Consider the following 15,386-nt stretch of genomic DNA (forward strand, 5'->3'; position numbering starts at 1 on the left):
GCTCTTTAGATTAAAACATTGTGTGTGTATCAAGCAAGGGTTCAGTTATAAACTTATAATTGTTACCACGAGGGGCCTGTGGCTCTGTACCACGAGAGGCCTGTGGCTTTGTACCTGATCATTATGACTTTGAAGAACAAACACCGAAGCAAGTAAAGCAACCAATCAACATCTAAAACATGCCTTATGTGTCACTCTGCCACATATGCAATGTACATAACAAAAACGAACAATTTTTAATACATCAGATCCTGTGTGTCAGCTTTTGTTGTTATAATTTGTCAAGAATTATACTTTACTTTACAACGCTCTAGGTAATAATAGGTAATAAATAACAATAGATGACCATACGGAGGATACTTTGAGGGTGAATGTGAGATTATGGTTGGTGAGAGTTATAGCACAGCATTACTTGGGATACGTCATGTAGATCATAATTTATAACAATCTAATCAAATGGCTGACGAATTGCTATCCATTTGCGGCATCCAGAAAATAGTTCTTTATGAAACGAAAGCGGTGTGTAAAAACATAAAACTAAACGTGGATTACGTGCACTTACTGTAAACGTTACATTAATTCATTTTAGCGTTTCTACCTGGTTGGATGCAATGTATCAGAAAGCAAGTTTAGAGTATTAAAAATGGACCGAACTACGCCGTATGATTTGCATGTTATAGACGACAAGGTATGTTATTTTATATCATTATATCATTTGAACAGCTGCATCAGCATGTCTTAGCATGTAAAAATTACGAAATTTGTGCTGATTTGAGTAGAAATTTATTGACGAACCATTGTTATTACCACTTTTGAAAGTATGTCTACAGTCTGTACTTCCTGTCCACATGATCACATTTATTATACTATTGTTGAGCAGCATTTGCAGGGTAGTGTAGTACAGTACACAAGGGTAGTAGTAATGGAATATACTTGCTCCAGTAACTTGAATATACTTATTAGGTTTCTTTGAAATCAATTGTTTTTTGTGCATTGTAACATGCTTCTACAACTGATATATGAATACACATACCACCACCCTAATTATTGAGCTGGCTATGTCACCGATTTTTCAGAATAGTTCATTAGGTGAGGAAGATCGATGGGGGGAGGGGGTTAATACTAATATATGCATGTAATTGTTCTAGTACTTTATTAGCTTCTATTGAAATCAATAGTTATTATGAACATATGAACATATGTACATTATTAAGAACATATGTACAGTATGAATATGTGAATTTTCCACCCTTCTTAGTTATCAAACTTTCATCCCCCTTGAGGTTGTCATTAAGGAATCAATATATTTTATAGCCTTGGGAATGTTGTTGTTTTATCAATGTTTCACTTTATATAACAACTTGGGGGCCACCACTGAAATTTATGCACCCTTTAAATGCAGGTTGAATATGATGGTAATCAGATCAAGCAATTACTTGCTATGATAAACGGTGGTAATACCCCTAAGAATCCAAAATCATATGATAAAGATACCCCTGGCTTGCATCGCAATATGTCTGCTTTTGGAGTTGTTGGTAAGACCATTTCCTTTAAACTAAGTGTATATGTCATCACTTATTCACAAAATGTGTTTTTTTAATATAAAGGTTTCATCAAATTTATGGAAGGATACTACATTATTCTCATTTCTAAAAGAAAAAAGTAGGTTGGCAAGAAAAAGTCTTTGTATAAGTTTTGTTTACATAGTTTCCTACCTACTTACCCAGGTTGAACATCTTGGATAAGATCTTACAGGATCTTACAAGATCTTACAGGATCTTACAAGATCTTACAAGATCTTATCATGATCTTTCCAAGATCATACAATGAACCCACGAAGATCTTGCAAGTTTTTATGCATAATTTTACCAAATTTCTTTTGCTCTACAAAGTTTAATTAAATGTTTTTCAACAAATTAGCAATTCTTACTTAAATCATGGTCATGATCAATAAGCAGATTGAAAACTTAAACTATATTTGTACTTTATGTACAAAGATTATTTCCTTTCACAATAAAACCAGTCATCTTAACTGGTGAGAACAATGATCCAAGATGTCAACAGGATTATGTTTTTATATGAAAAAATATCACATGACTTTGCATTAAACATGCAATTTTGATATAAAATAGTATGATTGAAGAAGTGTACAAAGTGAAAAATCTTGCCGGTGTACATTAGTGTGTGCTCCAAAAGCATTCCTACACTTAAACTATCAATATTTTTGGCCTAATTCACATTATGCATGGTGCTTGTTCTTGCAAAACTTGATCATTACTGAAAATTTAAATCATGACCTTATTAATATAAACTGTGATGATGGAAAATAAAATTTTAAGTAGATCTTGGATCGTGCTGAACATGATCTTAACAAACACAATCTTAACAAGATCATGCTAAAATATCAAAAATGATTCATGCAAGAAATCTTGGCTGCATCTCGGCAAGTTCATGCTAAAATCATAGCATCAATTTTTCAAGATCTTGACAAGAAAAGTTCTTGCCAAGGCTTAGCCGAGATCTTACAAGATTTTAAAAGATCAGAGAAGTTGCTCAACCTGGATATGAATACCAAATTGGCATTGCCAATATTTCAAATGTTATTGACCATGCATATGTATGCATATTCAGTGGCAGACATGAGGGGTGGGCAATAACTCCCCCTTTATATTTTTTCCGAAAAACATTTTTAGCTGTATATTTCAACTTCAGTTTTCAGAACAAATTGACTCAATAAAATGCTTTTGCATAGAGTTGCTCAAATTGGTGGACATACTGTGTATAAGATCATGGATACATGTATGGTTCCAATTCCTAATGAAACAGTGAGATCAAAACATCGCCATCCTTCTGAATCCAAGTTAGTTGCTCTACAAAACCTTGGAACTAAGATATTTCTTTGCAAAGGCTTTGTTACATTCATTCAAAGTAAAAAAACAACAAGAAGTTTTATTTAGGTTTAAAATGTACCTAATTTCTCTCTTATAGGTACCTAAAAGCATTTCAAAATGTTGATTTGTCAAGTAACTTTTATTTTAGGTGAGTTTAAGGCCTGTTTCAAACGTCGCATTTTACATGAGCCGAATGCATTTGAAACAAAAGATAATGAGGAATTTTATATCATTTTCTATTGTTTTTAATAGAAAAAGTTCATGGACCGGTCAACCCCCCCCCTGGCGGGGATTAATACTGACCGGTATACAAATGTTGTTTGTTTGTTTGTTGTTTCTATTGTTTTTAATGCATTCGGCGCATGTAACATGCGACGTTTGAAACGGGCTTAAGTTATTATCTTTGTAGAACCCTTACTGGTAATTAATTTTTGAAATTTAATCTGATATTTGTATTAAAAATTCTGTCAGAATTTTCCTCATTCTAACCATACTTGGAAACTTGTTCATTTTACTTTCTGTATGGGAAATTTGAGCTTGTTTAATGTAAATGTTCATTGCTTTTTTATCGTGTGTTTTAAATAAATTATCACTATGTACTTATTTATAAAAGTTACCTACAAATCGCAAAAAAAGTTCTAATTTGATGTGAAAAAATTGAAAAGACAGCCTTTTTTACATATAAATATCATTGGAAAAACAGCTGAAAGATTGCTGTTCTAACTTCTAGTTTTGCAATACATTACCGTACTGTGAACATGCTATTCAATACGTGTATCTTTGTCTAGAAAAGACTGTGTTTGCTCTAGTTCAAAGCCATACGTTTGTATTCTAAAATCTCATTCTCACTAACCAAGTGAAGCTTCAAAATCATCTCATATTTAGTCGATTACGTTATTTTTATTCCAATGATTTGAAATACTTTTATTAAGAAAAATCTTGCCATCGTTATAGAAATAAGTTTACCATTGATTAGTGTAAACGCAATTTTGTGTCACACTCGATAAGTGGGAATGAGAACATGTCTTTTTCTGTTTTAGCTATACCTACGATGTGACGCAAACTTTACAATATAACATGCTTCTTCTTAATTTGGACTGCTCTGGTTGTAGACGCTTTTCCAATGATAAATCCACTGGTAATGTTAAAACATGTAATAGAAATGCAACTCCTACTACGGAACATCTTATTCAAACTTCCAATCTATAAATTTTATCAATGTTTCTCAAGGTTTTAAAGAGGAAAAAGCATGGGAGAAACGAGCCCAATACTATCATATGGTGAACAGACGTGGAATACCTTGCACAAAATTTATCTGGAATAAACACATGATCAAAGATGTGGAAAATATATTGCATTCCGATTGGTTGCTCTACGTATCTCATGGTTTTGTTGGCCAATGTAGTATCTTTTTCGTTACATCTAAAATTACCAATGAGGCAATTATACGTAGAAATGAAGTCTAGCGTTATTGTTAACGTAACTCGTTTTCAATCTGTGTTGAAACAACTTCTTATCTTAGTATAAGATATCAATGTTTATGGTCGACCTATTTATCTGACATTAATTGCACGACGATCCAACGAGTATGCTGGAACGAGGTTTCTAAAACGTGGATCAAACCAGCTGGTATGTTGGTTTATTGAAACAAGGAGCTCTTTTCATGGGGCGCATAATTTTTAACGCAAACGAACATAACTCAAGGCATGTTAATGCAATGTTTTCATTTTGTCTTATAATTTTAATGTCATAATAGTATTAATTAATCGATATTATTTTTTTCTCTTACTGAAAAGTCTCATTCACAACTGACACGTTCCTCCTCAGAGAAGGATTATTCATATTGTTCAATAGACTATTGCCATCTCAAGACAGATATATCGCGTTCAGTTTTGTTGTTGAATATGCAGTTCTTGTGAAATCGATGTTCAATTATACATGCTTGCACTGCGTTTTATGTTTGTCTTGTGTGTTCTTTCAGTTTGCTGTTTTCCTTCTATTTTTTGTGGTATTTAAAATATTCGTGTTTTTCTCCATAGGGTTTTGTGGCAAATGATGTTGAAACTGAACAAATTGTTCACGATGCTTCCACTTTATCATTCAAGAGTGGACGTTATACATCCTTTGTGCAGCTTCGTGGCTCCGTACCATTATTTTGGTCGCAGGTAGGAAATTTTACAAAACATGAAAGCTTAAATTGTTGGTTCTATCAATGACTGCACATTGTTACATGATGGCAACTACTATCATGTATTATCATTTATAAACTATTATTATATTATATTACTAAACATTTCATAATTTTATATTTTATCTTTAATATGCATTTTGCAATGTCATTACAAATAGGACATAATCTAGAAGCTTGCTTACATGCGCTAGAAGCTTGCTTACATGCGCTAGAAGCTTGCTTGCATGCGCTAGAAGCTTGCTTGCATGCGCTAGAAGCTTGCTTACATGCGCTAGAAGCTTGCTTGCATGCGCTAGAAGCTTGCTTGTGCGCTAGAAGCTTGCTTACATGCGCTAGAAGCTTGCTTGCATGCGTAAACTCACGAACGCTCAAGAATAAAGACTCGCGGTTGTACTTAGACAGAGGAGAGATATGTTTTACTCATACCTTTAATATTATTGTTAAGACACTTATCTACTTTAATAATTACGCGTTGATAAATAAATTGTTTGAGGAATATAACTGGCTCACACTATCTTTGTTGCGTGTGGAAATAGAACCAAAATTAATATTTATTCTTTCGGGACCACGCACGTAACAACAGCTAAATAATTTGGCGGTTGAATTTTTTCCATTAGAATGTCATTTGTCAAAGTAGCTGATGTTCATTTGATAAATCGATCACCAGCAAATACTATTGTTGCTCCTATCTCTTCCATACTTATTCTCATTTTTCTTTCATCAGGAGCTACAACATGGCGTAGTCCCTAAACCTCAAATTCAAGGTATTAAAGTGACAAATAATTTTTTAGAAATTTTTTGAATTTTGTTTACTTAGTTAAAAAATATGTGTTTAGCCGAAAAATAAATATTTTTTTTTGAGTGTAATTTTGTTACATTTGCAGTTGATAGATCTGATCCGTTCGTCTCAGCTGCAGCACAGCATTTCAACAGCATTTTGCAAAGATTTGGATCACCAGTTATTGTCTTCAATCTTGTCAAAGTAATTATATATTTGGAAAAATACTTAGTAATATATATGTGCAGAAAATTAATATGAAGAACTTGTTTCAATCGCTCACACGATAGTATGTGATATTTTGCTTAGTCGACCATAACGTTTTTAAACGAAAGGCTGGCACTAAAATCTCTTCCATATGTACATTCAGTTATAGTTTCACCCTTCATGCATACATTTTATAGAAAAAAGAAAGAAAAAGACACGAACAAATTTTGGGCGAAGAATATACCCAGATTGTCGATTATCTTAATCAGTTTCTTTCTCCTCGACACAAAATCAAATACATTTGGTTTGATATTGCAAGATATTCTAAAAAGTACAGTTAGGTTCATTATATGAATACGCGTCTCTATTTGGGCAGCCTGTAATTGTACATACGCAATAAGAACACACATTGGAGAGGGGGGTGGGCGAACTCCACGTCTTATGTAAAATATGACCAGAAATGTTCCAGCTTAGATTGTGTGCTTTTTCTATCCAAAAAGACACTTGTCGGTCCCTAGTCCCAGAAGTGTAGAACACTCATTCTCCATTTGTAAATTGTGTGCCTTGCATAAATGATTTTATTTAGCAAAAGTTGATCAACTTTGAACGATTTTCCGCTCCCCCAGTATGACTTTACTTGAAAATCAACTTAAAAAATTAGATTTAAAGCTTTCTACGATTCGAGCAACTTTATGTTATGACAGAAAGTGAACAATTTAATGTTTAAGGATGTAATTTTATTCGTAAAATAAAAAATCAAAATCGTTTTCTTTCAGCAAGAATGTGAATATTATAGAAAAATTGGAGCAATTTGCAGAACAGGTATATAGCTACTATAATTTATGTTTTGTAGAATTACGTATCCTTCAAGATGTCAAAATCTCGTGGAAATGACAAACAGTATTGTATTATTTTTATACTCCATTTTTTGTTGTAACTACTATTTTGGTCAATAGGTTTTCTATATTTTCTGTATTTTCAGTTTGTCCAGTTAGTGGGATTTTTCCATAATGGTCCAAATCTCTATGCTAATGAAATTCGACCTCACGAAAGGTAATAAAACCAAACATTGGAAATTCTATAAGCTCTTAGTCAACTGTTATGCCCCTCTCCCACCTCCTAAAAAACTGTTTCTTGTTCTCCATCAATAATTTGTGACTGTACCACAAATAGGCTAAAACAATTGCTGTACTATCTCTGACTGGGACTTTTGCACTTACGTTGCATGTAGACACAACTAATTGTATAATTACGTACAATCACAATGTCTTTCTCAAAACGATTTTGTAAAATGCTTATGACAACAATTCTTTTTATAAATCAACGTGCTTTTGTTGAGAAGTGAGTATTTAAATCCTTAGCTGAAACTTATTTCTATCTGCTTGTCTCAATCATTGAACCATTCAGGTTGGCAAACATGTATTTTTTACAATCTTGATAGATGGCTTAAAGTTGGTGGTCATAAAAATGGACAACATTTGGTCGAGTACAGGTATTTGAATCCATTTTTTATGATAATTAATATATTTTATGTACGAATTAGTGATCGAGTTTTTTATTTTCTTGCCATCACTATTTTTTTCCCAGGAACTATAAGTTCATAAGCTGTTTATAAATGTCTCTATTTAGTAACTAAAATCAAACGAGTTGATAGGATTATTTTAACAAAACATGTCATTAAGAATTTTTAGTCCAAAAATGATGTGTAAAAGTTTTGTAAAAGAAAGCTCACTAAGAAGGCATTTTTTCTGTCAAGACTGGGATTGTGAGAGTAAATTGCGTCGACTGTCTTGATCGAACGAACATTGCTCAGTTTGTGGTTGGAAAGCACATTCTTGGATTGCAGGTAGAAAAATTGCTTAGAGCAAATGAGTTGAAAAAATAAAACACTTTGTAACCCTTATCACCACTGAAATTTTTTATTTTATTTGTTTTGTATCGATAACTTGTAAGTTCACCCTTTTTTAAGCTGAAACTATTTTAAAGTACCTCAGTTTTTCGTTGCAAACGGTTTTCTGTTCTTGTGTAATACTTCATTTTATACTTCCTCAAATGTCTTTAGCTTTACACGTTGGGCGTTATTGATAAACCTGTGGTTAACTTTGAATGTGATGCTGTGAGGTAAGTTCATTTTGTTTTTTAATTCCTCAATGGTGTGCAGTGTTCGTAACTACATATCATTTATTACTAAATCTGTCATGATAAACTTCAAAGAGCATTATGTACAACATTCAACTTTTAATAAAGTTTTTTCTACTTATTCTTAGGTTGTTGGAAGATCTTTATGATGATCATGGTGATACTTTAGCTGTACAATATGGAGGATCGCAATTAGTACACAGGTGAAGGATAAAGAAAATACTTTTTTCATGCTATTGATTAAATATTTTTCCCAATGCACGAGGAATCAATGTCGACTGCAGAAAAATCATCAATTGTCCCATCATTTAATGTACCCAATATTCTTTCATAGAATCAACACATATTTAAAATCTGCGCCGTGGACGTCACATTCACGCGACATATATCAGACAGTTCGTCGATATTACAGTGGTGCATTCACAGGTATAAACTATCTCAATTTCTCAATCGTCTTTCGAGTTTCTTGTGAGTTGCAACATTGTGTGATTGAATAAATGATTTATCAAAAAGAGGGGAATAAATGACTTCAAAATATATGGACGTTGCGCAGCATAGTTTACGTGTGTTTGTGTTGTGTCTGTGCACAGTAAATGTGCTGTTTTCACCAGATAAAATCACTGCACTAAATGCAGAGGTTTCTAAACATGTCGGCGACCTTACTTTCTACCGATGGCTGCTTTTCTTTCGGTTAAGAAGGACCGAGAAACTTATTCGCATCCTCCTAAATTCTTTCCTTCAATTTGCACACTTTGAAACCTTTGCTAATGTGGTATAGTGATGCAGTTGTGATAACACTTGGTTTTCATGTCTTTATCATCTTTTTTAAAGTAGTTTTATTAGATAAATATAAATTTTAAACTTGATATGAATTTGTTGACTGTTAAATGCTTTTCAATAATTTTTTTTTTCATTTTGTTTATGAATCGATCTATACGAAGATTTAAAAATAATTCCTTTCGTTACAAGAAAATGCTTACAACTCTAAATGCTTTGCTTTCAACTTTAAAGATTCTGAAAAGCAACAGGCAATAAATCTTTTTCTTGGAAAGTTTATTCCTCAAGAAAATCATCTTCCTTTGTGGGAATATCCAAACGATTATCATTTCCATCATTTATCAAATCAAAATACTGACCATCAAAACGAAGCTGCTAGAAGGTACGGTGAAAATGGGTAATTATTTCGGTGTAAATATTTAATCTTATAACTTATGTTTGTAATGGAATATTCTTACAATGAATAAAAATGTAAATGAAAAACGTCTCCCCCCCGCGTTATAGGTAGATCATGTGAGCCTTCACATATTTTTCAATCAGTTTAAAATATATTTTAGTTATACAAAATGGTTTGATGACGAAACTGTGAGTACATTGCCATTTCCATATCTTCTAGGTAAGTACATTAATTTTTACATGATAGAAAAAATTGTGCTGACATTTATTAAACACGGCTGATAATATATGCCTGGACAATTTTGGTGTATCAAAAACACTTTATATAGTAAAAAGCTATTTGCTATTTTGTAGAAGATTTGCAGTTTTCTCTTTTGAATAATCTTAAATGATTTCTTTTATTGTTTTGCGCGCATCCTTGTTGTAAACTTGTTTTTGAGTTTTGACTTCGGTCAACGCAGAAAAATCTCGTATCTCATACGTTTGATGATAATATGAATCATGACACGGTCTTTTTTACGCACATAAAAAACATGTGACTTGGACGAGATTAGAACTTGCATACGCATTATGACGTCTTATTCAACATAAAGATGTTGCAAGTCGCTACCTGTCTGTCAACGCCATGAATTGTTTACAGTACTAATAACATATTAGCTTTTGCGATATCTATAGAACTTTTTGTATGAATTTCTGCAATTTGTACTTTTAAGAGATAGCTAGCTATTAGTTTATAGATAGTTATATTTAAAATCTGTGCCTACTGCATTTTAACAATATTGTTGTCTTTTACTCTGCTGAAGCGTCTTTAATTTGCTTGGTTTGTCTTTCTTACACAAGTGAAAAACCGTGCTCCTAAGAATCTTCCTGAAAAAGATGAATTGGATAAAACAGATTGTAATGATTTGTTTGATGATTATTATCAACCGAATGAGTTGTCTTTATTCAATTTTCTGTTCTCATTTAATCTTCATACGACATACAGGTAAATTTCTATTATCATGTTTTTTTCTCGATTTAACTGAAAATATATTTCCTGTAACTGTACTGCAACTTTATTTAAATGAATTGACAAAGTCGACGAAACAAGTATCTGTCAAAATTACAATAATAACATCACTTGTGTTATTTTTTATCATTTACAATCTTTGTGATGTCTATCATTGTTCTACCACTTTTTCAGACCTGCTTTAGAAATGGAACCCAGTCCTTTTGTAGTGCGCGCAGCTTGGAGTGAAAGTGCTGAAGAACATCGTGCGAAACGTGCAACTTTACATCGTTCATCGAGCCAAGAAGAACTAAGTTCAGATTCTGATTCAAGTTCATCATCAGACTTTTATGTCTTTCAAAATAAGAAGGATTCATATTCTTACAAGCGTGGAATTCTTTTTGGGGTAAATTATTATTTGTTATGGTTAATGGGGAAAACAAAATAACGTGTGATACACGTATGTGGAAAGAATTATACCAGATGTTTAAGGAGATTTGTTGTTACCAAACATTTGAAGAATAAAAATTTCACCAGAAATCCGATATGTGCGAGTTACCAATAAGTCATAAAGTAAGCTGCCGTTTGTACAAATGAGCTCTGTTGTAAATGTAAATTTTTATAAATTTAAACATGTAAAATTGCAGTCTAACATTGCAATCATTGTTTGATAAGTATCTTCAATGAAGTGCTTAGAGCAATTCTGTACTCCCCTTATAGCCATGAATCATCAGTATTGAGACATATGAGATATCTCTTATGTATAGGACGTTTTTCCCAGTATGAAAGAATACTATGGTGTTGAAATTACTGAACCCAAAGAAACATCATTAATGAAATATCAAAGGTAAATAAATAATTTATGATATCTTGTTGTGTTCGTGATGATGTATTTTTTGTTAAGGCGATGTCTTTAAACCCCATATCACTTTGAGCAAATGTTGAAGAACATTTCTATTATTACACGAGAATATAACTTTAACTACAGTTGAACGTCTACATTGTACATTACCTCAATCTTCAATCCACCTTTCCGACAGTAGACACGCGTGTCAAAAATACGAGATCAAATCACAAAATTCGGACAATCAAATGGTCGTAAATGCATTTACGTAATAAATTGGACGGCTGTCTCTATGCCATGACAAGAAGTCCTTTGAATACGAAAGGTGTACTGTTTAATCGCAAAATTACTCGAGAAGTGAAGTTACTTTCTAGATTGAATCATGAAAATATTGTAAGATAAAGGAAATTTACTATCCAAAATGAATTAAAATTTTATGACATAAAGGCTCAATTTAGACGATATAAATGGCTTGGCCTATTAAATGTTATATTTTTAAAAATTATGGATTTCTTCCATAATTTGCGACTAAGTGAGCTAATTGCCACGAAAGTAGGGCAAGTGCATCTAGTTGGTCGTTGTCATGACTATGAACAATTACTCGAGTTGACTGCGCATGGTCGAGCGCATGCGCAGATGATTTCTCTATTAAATTGTTACTAAGCGTGGTATTTACTTCAAAATCGGTGCTAGTAGATGCAGTCGGTCGTTGCCATGACCATGAACTTGGGCAGCTAGTCAAGTTGACTGTGCGTGCTTAAACTCACTGCGCATGCGCAGATGATTGATCTGAAAATTTGTGACTGAGCGAGCTAATCATTCCACAATCGGCTCTAGAACATATAGTTGGTCGTTGCCATGACCATGAACTTGTGGAGCTGGTGGGGTTGACTACGCATGCTCAGATTTATTCTCAATTAATTTGTGACGGAGCGATCTCTGAAATTGGTGCTTGTATATGCGTTTAGCGAATTGTCAATCATATATTTTGGCATGCTCTTTGTCTTCTTAAGCTTGTTTTGACAAATGCATATGAAACTCATCAACACTTTGTTACGGCACTCGTAATATCCGTGACAATGTTAGAAATGTTTTTATTTTTCTCTACAACTTTGTACCTGCATATTGCATGTTATACCCAAGCTTTCCTTTGACTTGACAGGAAATGGTTTTTATTCACTTCTACATCTTCTGCCTTACAAATTCCCGAAGAGCATCTTCTTTCTATTTTGTTGTCTTTCTATTTTAAATATGTCCGACCATTTGATCATCCGAATTTTGTAATTTGATCTCGTATTTTTCACACGTGTTTACCGTCGGAAAGGTGGATTGCCGTCGTTTACCAAATGTTTTTCTTCCACCGTTATGGATGAACTTTTGCTTTTTTATTAATTTGTAGCTAAAATTTATTGTTACGTTGATTATCGTTGTTTGATATTGTGTAGTTTTGTCGCATTGGAACTAAAAGCTAAGAATTCGGGCGATAGACACATTGGTTACTCGTGGATAGAAAAGTAAGTACTTTGTTTCCTTTTATTGACGGAAGGTAAATAACAAATTTTTCATCTTTCATGAAATCAAGTAAAAACCAAGTACTGATATTCAGGCATAAATCAATAAAGATACAAATGAAATTCGCAATAAATAAATACTATTTGCTAAACATGAAAAAAAACATTCATGTCGAAATTGTTTTAGTTATTTAATATAAAAAGATACCGTTATGTCACAAATACTTCAATCCTAGCTATTTGATAAGTCGTTTTGCTATTTATTGGTACAGAGATGAACAGGAAATTCGACAAGAATATTATGATATTTGGGATTCATGTCAGCCATCTGTTGCATCTGCGCTCAGCTATAAAAGTTACGTGGATAACAGTCGAAGTGGATTATACACAATATCATCTATTAATAAATTGAAATATCGATCATTTTTTGTATTGTAACTTTGATCGATGTGATATAAATAGTAGATCGTCATTCATACGTATGAAAATTAGAGAATTAGAAATAAAAAATAATTTTTATTAACATTCTACCATACAATCGATGTACATGGAAATATATATAATTCGTGAAAGCAACATTGTTGTCGCATTTTAGGTACATAAAGGTGTAAATCAATTTATTTATGAATATGTTTTTTTTCAGATAATCTTTTGCTTCTTATTCACCATGGCAAAGCTCGCATGTCTTGTCACAAGGCATTTCTTCCCTGCTCAATGTTTTATTTCCTGCGTGTTTTAAACAGAGGATCAGGGATCTCGGCTAACTCACTTTTTCTCCCAGAGGAGTAATGCCATCTTACCTTACTAAAATACATCTTGAGCAGACAAAATAATAACTGTCAATTTCATATATTTCATGTTCTAATTCTTATCTTCACCCCATGAAATAGTAGAATTTGCGTTAATCAATGAATTCATAAAATGTTTGAGTTGTTTTACTAGAGCTTTTTTTCCAAACATACCTTCACTAGATACGTTCTTAGTTTGTTACTCGACAGTTAAGTTGTTTAGGATTGGTTATAGCCAAACTTTTGCGAAAGTGATCACTCTTCCTCTAGTTAAGCAAGAGACATGAGAGACAGATGCACTGAAGAAACGACAGAAGACAGGAGGATACAGTGATGAAGATTTCGAGGCTCTCTTTAGGAGTAAAACGGTTTGATCCATATGAAACCATCCCAAAAACTATACGATTTTACCGAGCAGGCATTTGTTGAAGACTGGGACCAAGCAGCTAAAACGCGCGAATAATTCAAAATGACGAACAAAACATGCTATTGCTCTTCCTTTGCACTCAATTGATATCTCTCACAGCTTTGTTTATTAAATTGTACGGTTTGATTTTGTTTCACTAATTGAACGAAAAGCGACAACATGAAGCAAATTGCTGAGCTAATCTTCAAAGGCAGAGCTATTTCCTTAAGAGGCTGAAGAGATGGAAAGAAAGATAAATACGACGTGCCAAGCAAAGTTGCTGGTTCAAGCCTGGCCGTACTGATCAATGGTGGCAAAATATGCTGTATGTATAGCCCCCCAGGAGACATGGAAAAAGAACTTTCAAATGTCCAAGGAAGCCTTTCTAGAACTAGCCGAAATATTGCATCAATCAATTGCTCCAAATCTAAATGGTCCAAACAAAAGGGCTTTAAGCGCCGAAAAGAAATTAGCAGTTACGTTATACTTCTTGAAAGACAGCGGTTCTCTATGTATGACGGCGAATGCTTTTGGTATTGGAATAAATACCACATCAAACATAGTATTTGAATGGTCCTGCTCTTTTCTTCGTCTGTTCACTAACAGCAAGCTCACTATTTTCCGCCATTTTTGTTTATGGGACTCGTGTCACGTGTGTTCTATAGTGTTGTTTTTATCCCGGCTCACTGGGCTACGCTGACTAATTTGTGTGCATTACGCTGACTAATTGTATTTCATCCCACTTGACAGAGATCCCGGCTTGCTCATACCGAGATCTCAACTAAACGGGCTAGCTCACTTTCCATATGAGCACAATATGCAAAACTTATAAAATACTCTACAAGGTTGGATCTCGCTGCATCGTTATTATCCCGGCTAGGTGGGTTATCCCACCCCATATCAACAGGCCCTAACTTTATATGTTTGTAACTTACAGTGTTTTATACACCTGTGGGCTTAGCACAGTGATAAATGATAAGCATTGAAATTATCACAATACGTCAATTTCTTAAGGTCTTCTTTTTATATACATCCTGTACAATTGACGACACACCAATTAACTGACCAATGAGAAGGCAACACGTTTATGCAGGTTTTTTCACATTTAAAGATTAACTTATATAGGAATGGGTTATTTGCATCTGTACGTTCGAGAAGAATAGTGAGCAGAAGTTCAAACTAATCGTTTGTGAAATATCTCAGAGTTCTTTGCAACCAACTTCAGATAAATGTTCATTTTAACAGAGTACTCTTTAGTCGGTTGAAGTGAATGACACAGTGATTTCATGTGATGTGTGAGACCTAAATATATCTAAATTTCTACAAATTTTTCGTTTGTGAAAATCAATGTTGATTTAGACTCGAACATTTTTGGTTAAACGACATATAGTCACAAATAAGATTGAGAAGCAACAGGTGATTGGTAGTTTGTATTTGCCATGATGGTTGTGGACTTGTACAATCAAAGAA

The 15,386-nt window shown here is 33.4% G+C and overlaps 1 protein-coding gene across 1 annotated transcript; it reads left to right on the top strand.

Annotated features, from left to right (window-relative positions):
• Positions 1–407: 407 nt before the first annotated feature.
• On the top strand, positions 408–13,342 carry LOC124440535 (polyphosphoinositide phosphatase-like). The gene is made up of 28 exons (XM_046990930.1): positions 408–519; positions 590–688; positions 1,403–1,535; positions 1,608–1,662; positions 2,753–2,860; positions 2,989–3,039; positions 3,932–4,029; positions 4,122–4,295; positions 4,420–4,520; positions 4,931–5,056; positions 5,807–5,846; positions 5,967–6,064; positions 6,265–6,398; positions 6,844–6,889; positions 7,050–7,120; positions 7,509–7,559; positions 7,611–7,617; positions 7,824–7,913; positions 8,130–8,188; positions 8,335–8,409; positions 8,541–8,632; positions 9,218–9,365; positions 9,541–9,599; positions 10,220–10,364; positions 10,563–10,773; positions 11,135–11,214; positions 12,657–12,725; positions 12,995–13,342. Exons 1-28 carry the CDS (start codon positions 457–459, stop codon positions 13,158–13,160), a joined length of 2,649 nt encoding a protein of 882 aa, XP_046846886.1. The 5' UTR covers positions 408–456; the 3' UTR covers positions 13,161–13,342.
• The last annotated feature ends 2,044 nt before the right edge of the window (positions 13,343–15,386 follow it).

Source organism: Xenia sp. Carnegie-2017, unplaced genomic scaffold (assembly GCF_021976095.1).
Source record: "Xenia sp. Carnegie-2017 unplaced genomic scaffold, XeniaSp_v1 HiC_scaffold_2, whole genome shotgun sequence".
In the NCBI taxonomy this organism is placed as follows: domain Eukaryota; kingdom Metazoa; phylum Cnidaria; class Anthozoa; order Malacalcyonacea; family Xeniidae; genus Xenia; species Xenia sp. Carnegie-2017.

What these genes read in the sequence shown, in the direction of transcription:
- LOC124440535 (XM_046990930.1), top strand. Translation starts at nt 457, where the DNA reads ATGGCTGACGAATTGCTATCCATTTGCGGCATCCAGAAAATAGTTCTT. An exon ending in TGCATGTTATAGACGACAAG is followed by an intron (nt 689 to 1,402) that starts GTATGTTATTTT and finishes CTTTAAATGCAG; the next exon opens with GTTGAATATGATGGTAATCA. An exon ending in ATTGCAAGATATTCTAAAAA is followed by an intron (nt 6,399 to 6,843) that starts GTACAGTTAGGT and finishes GTTTTCTTTCAG; the next exon opens with CAAGAATGTGAATATTATAG.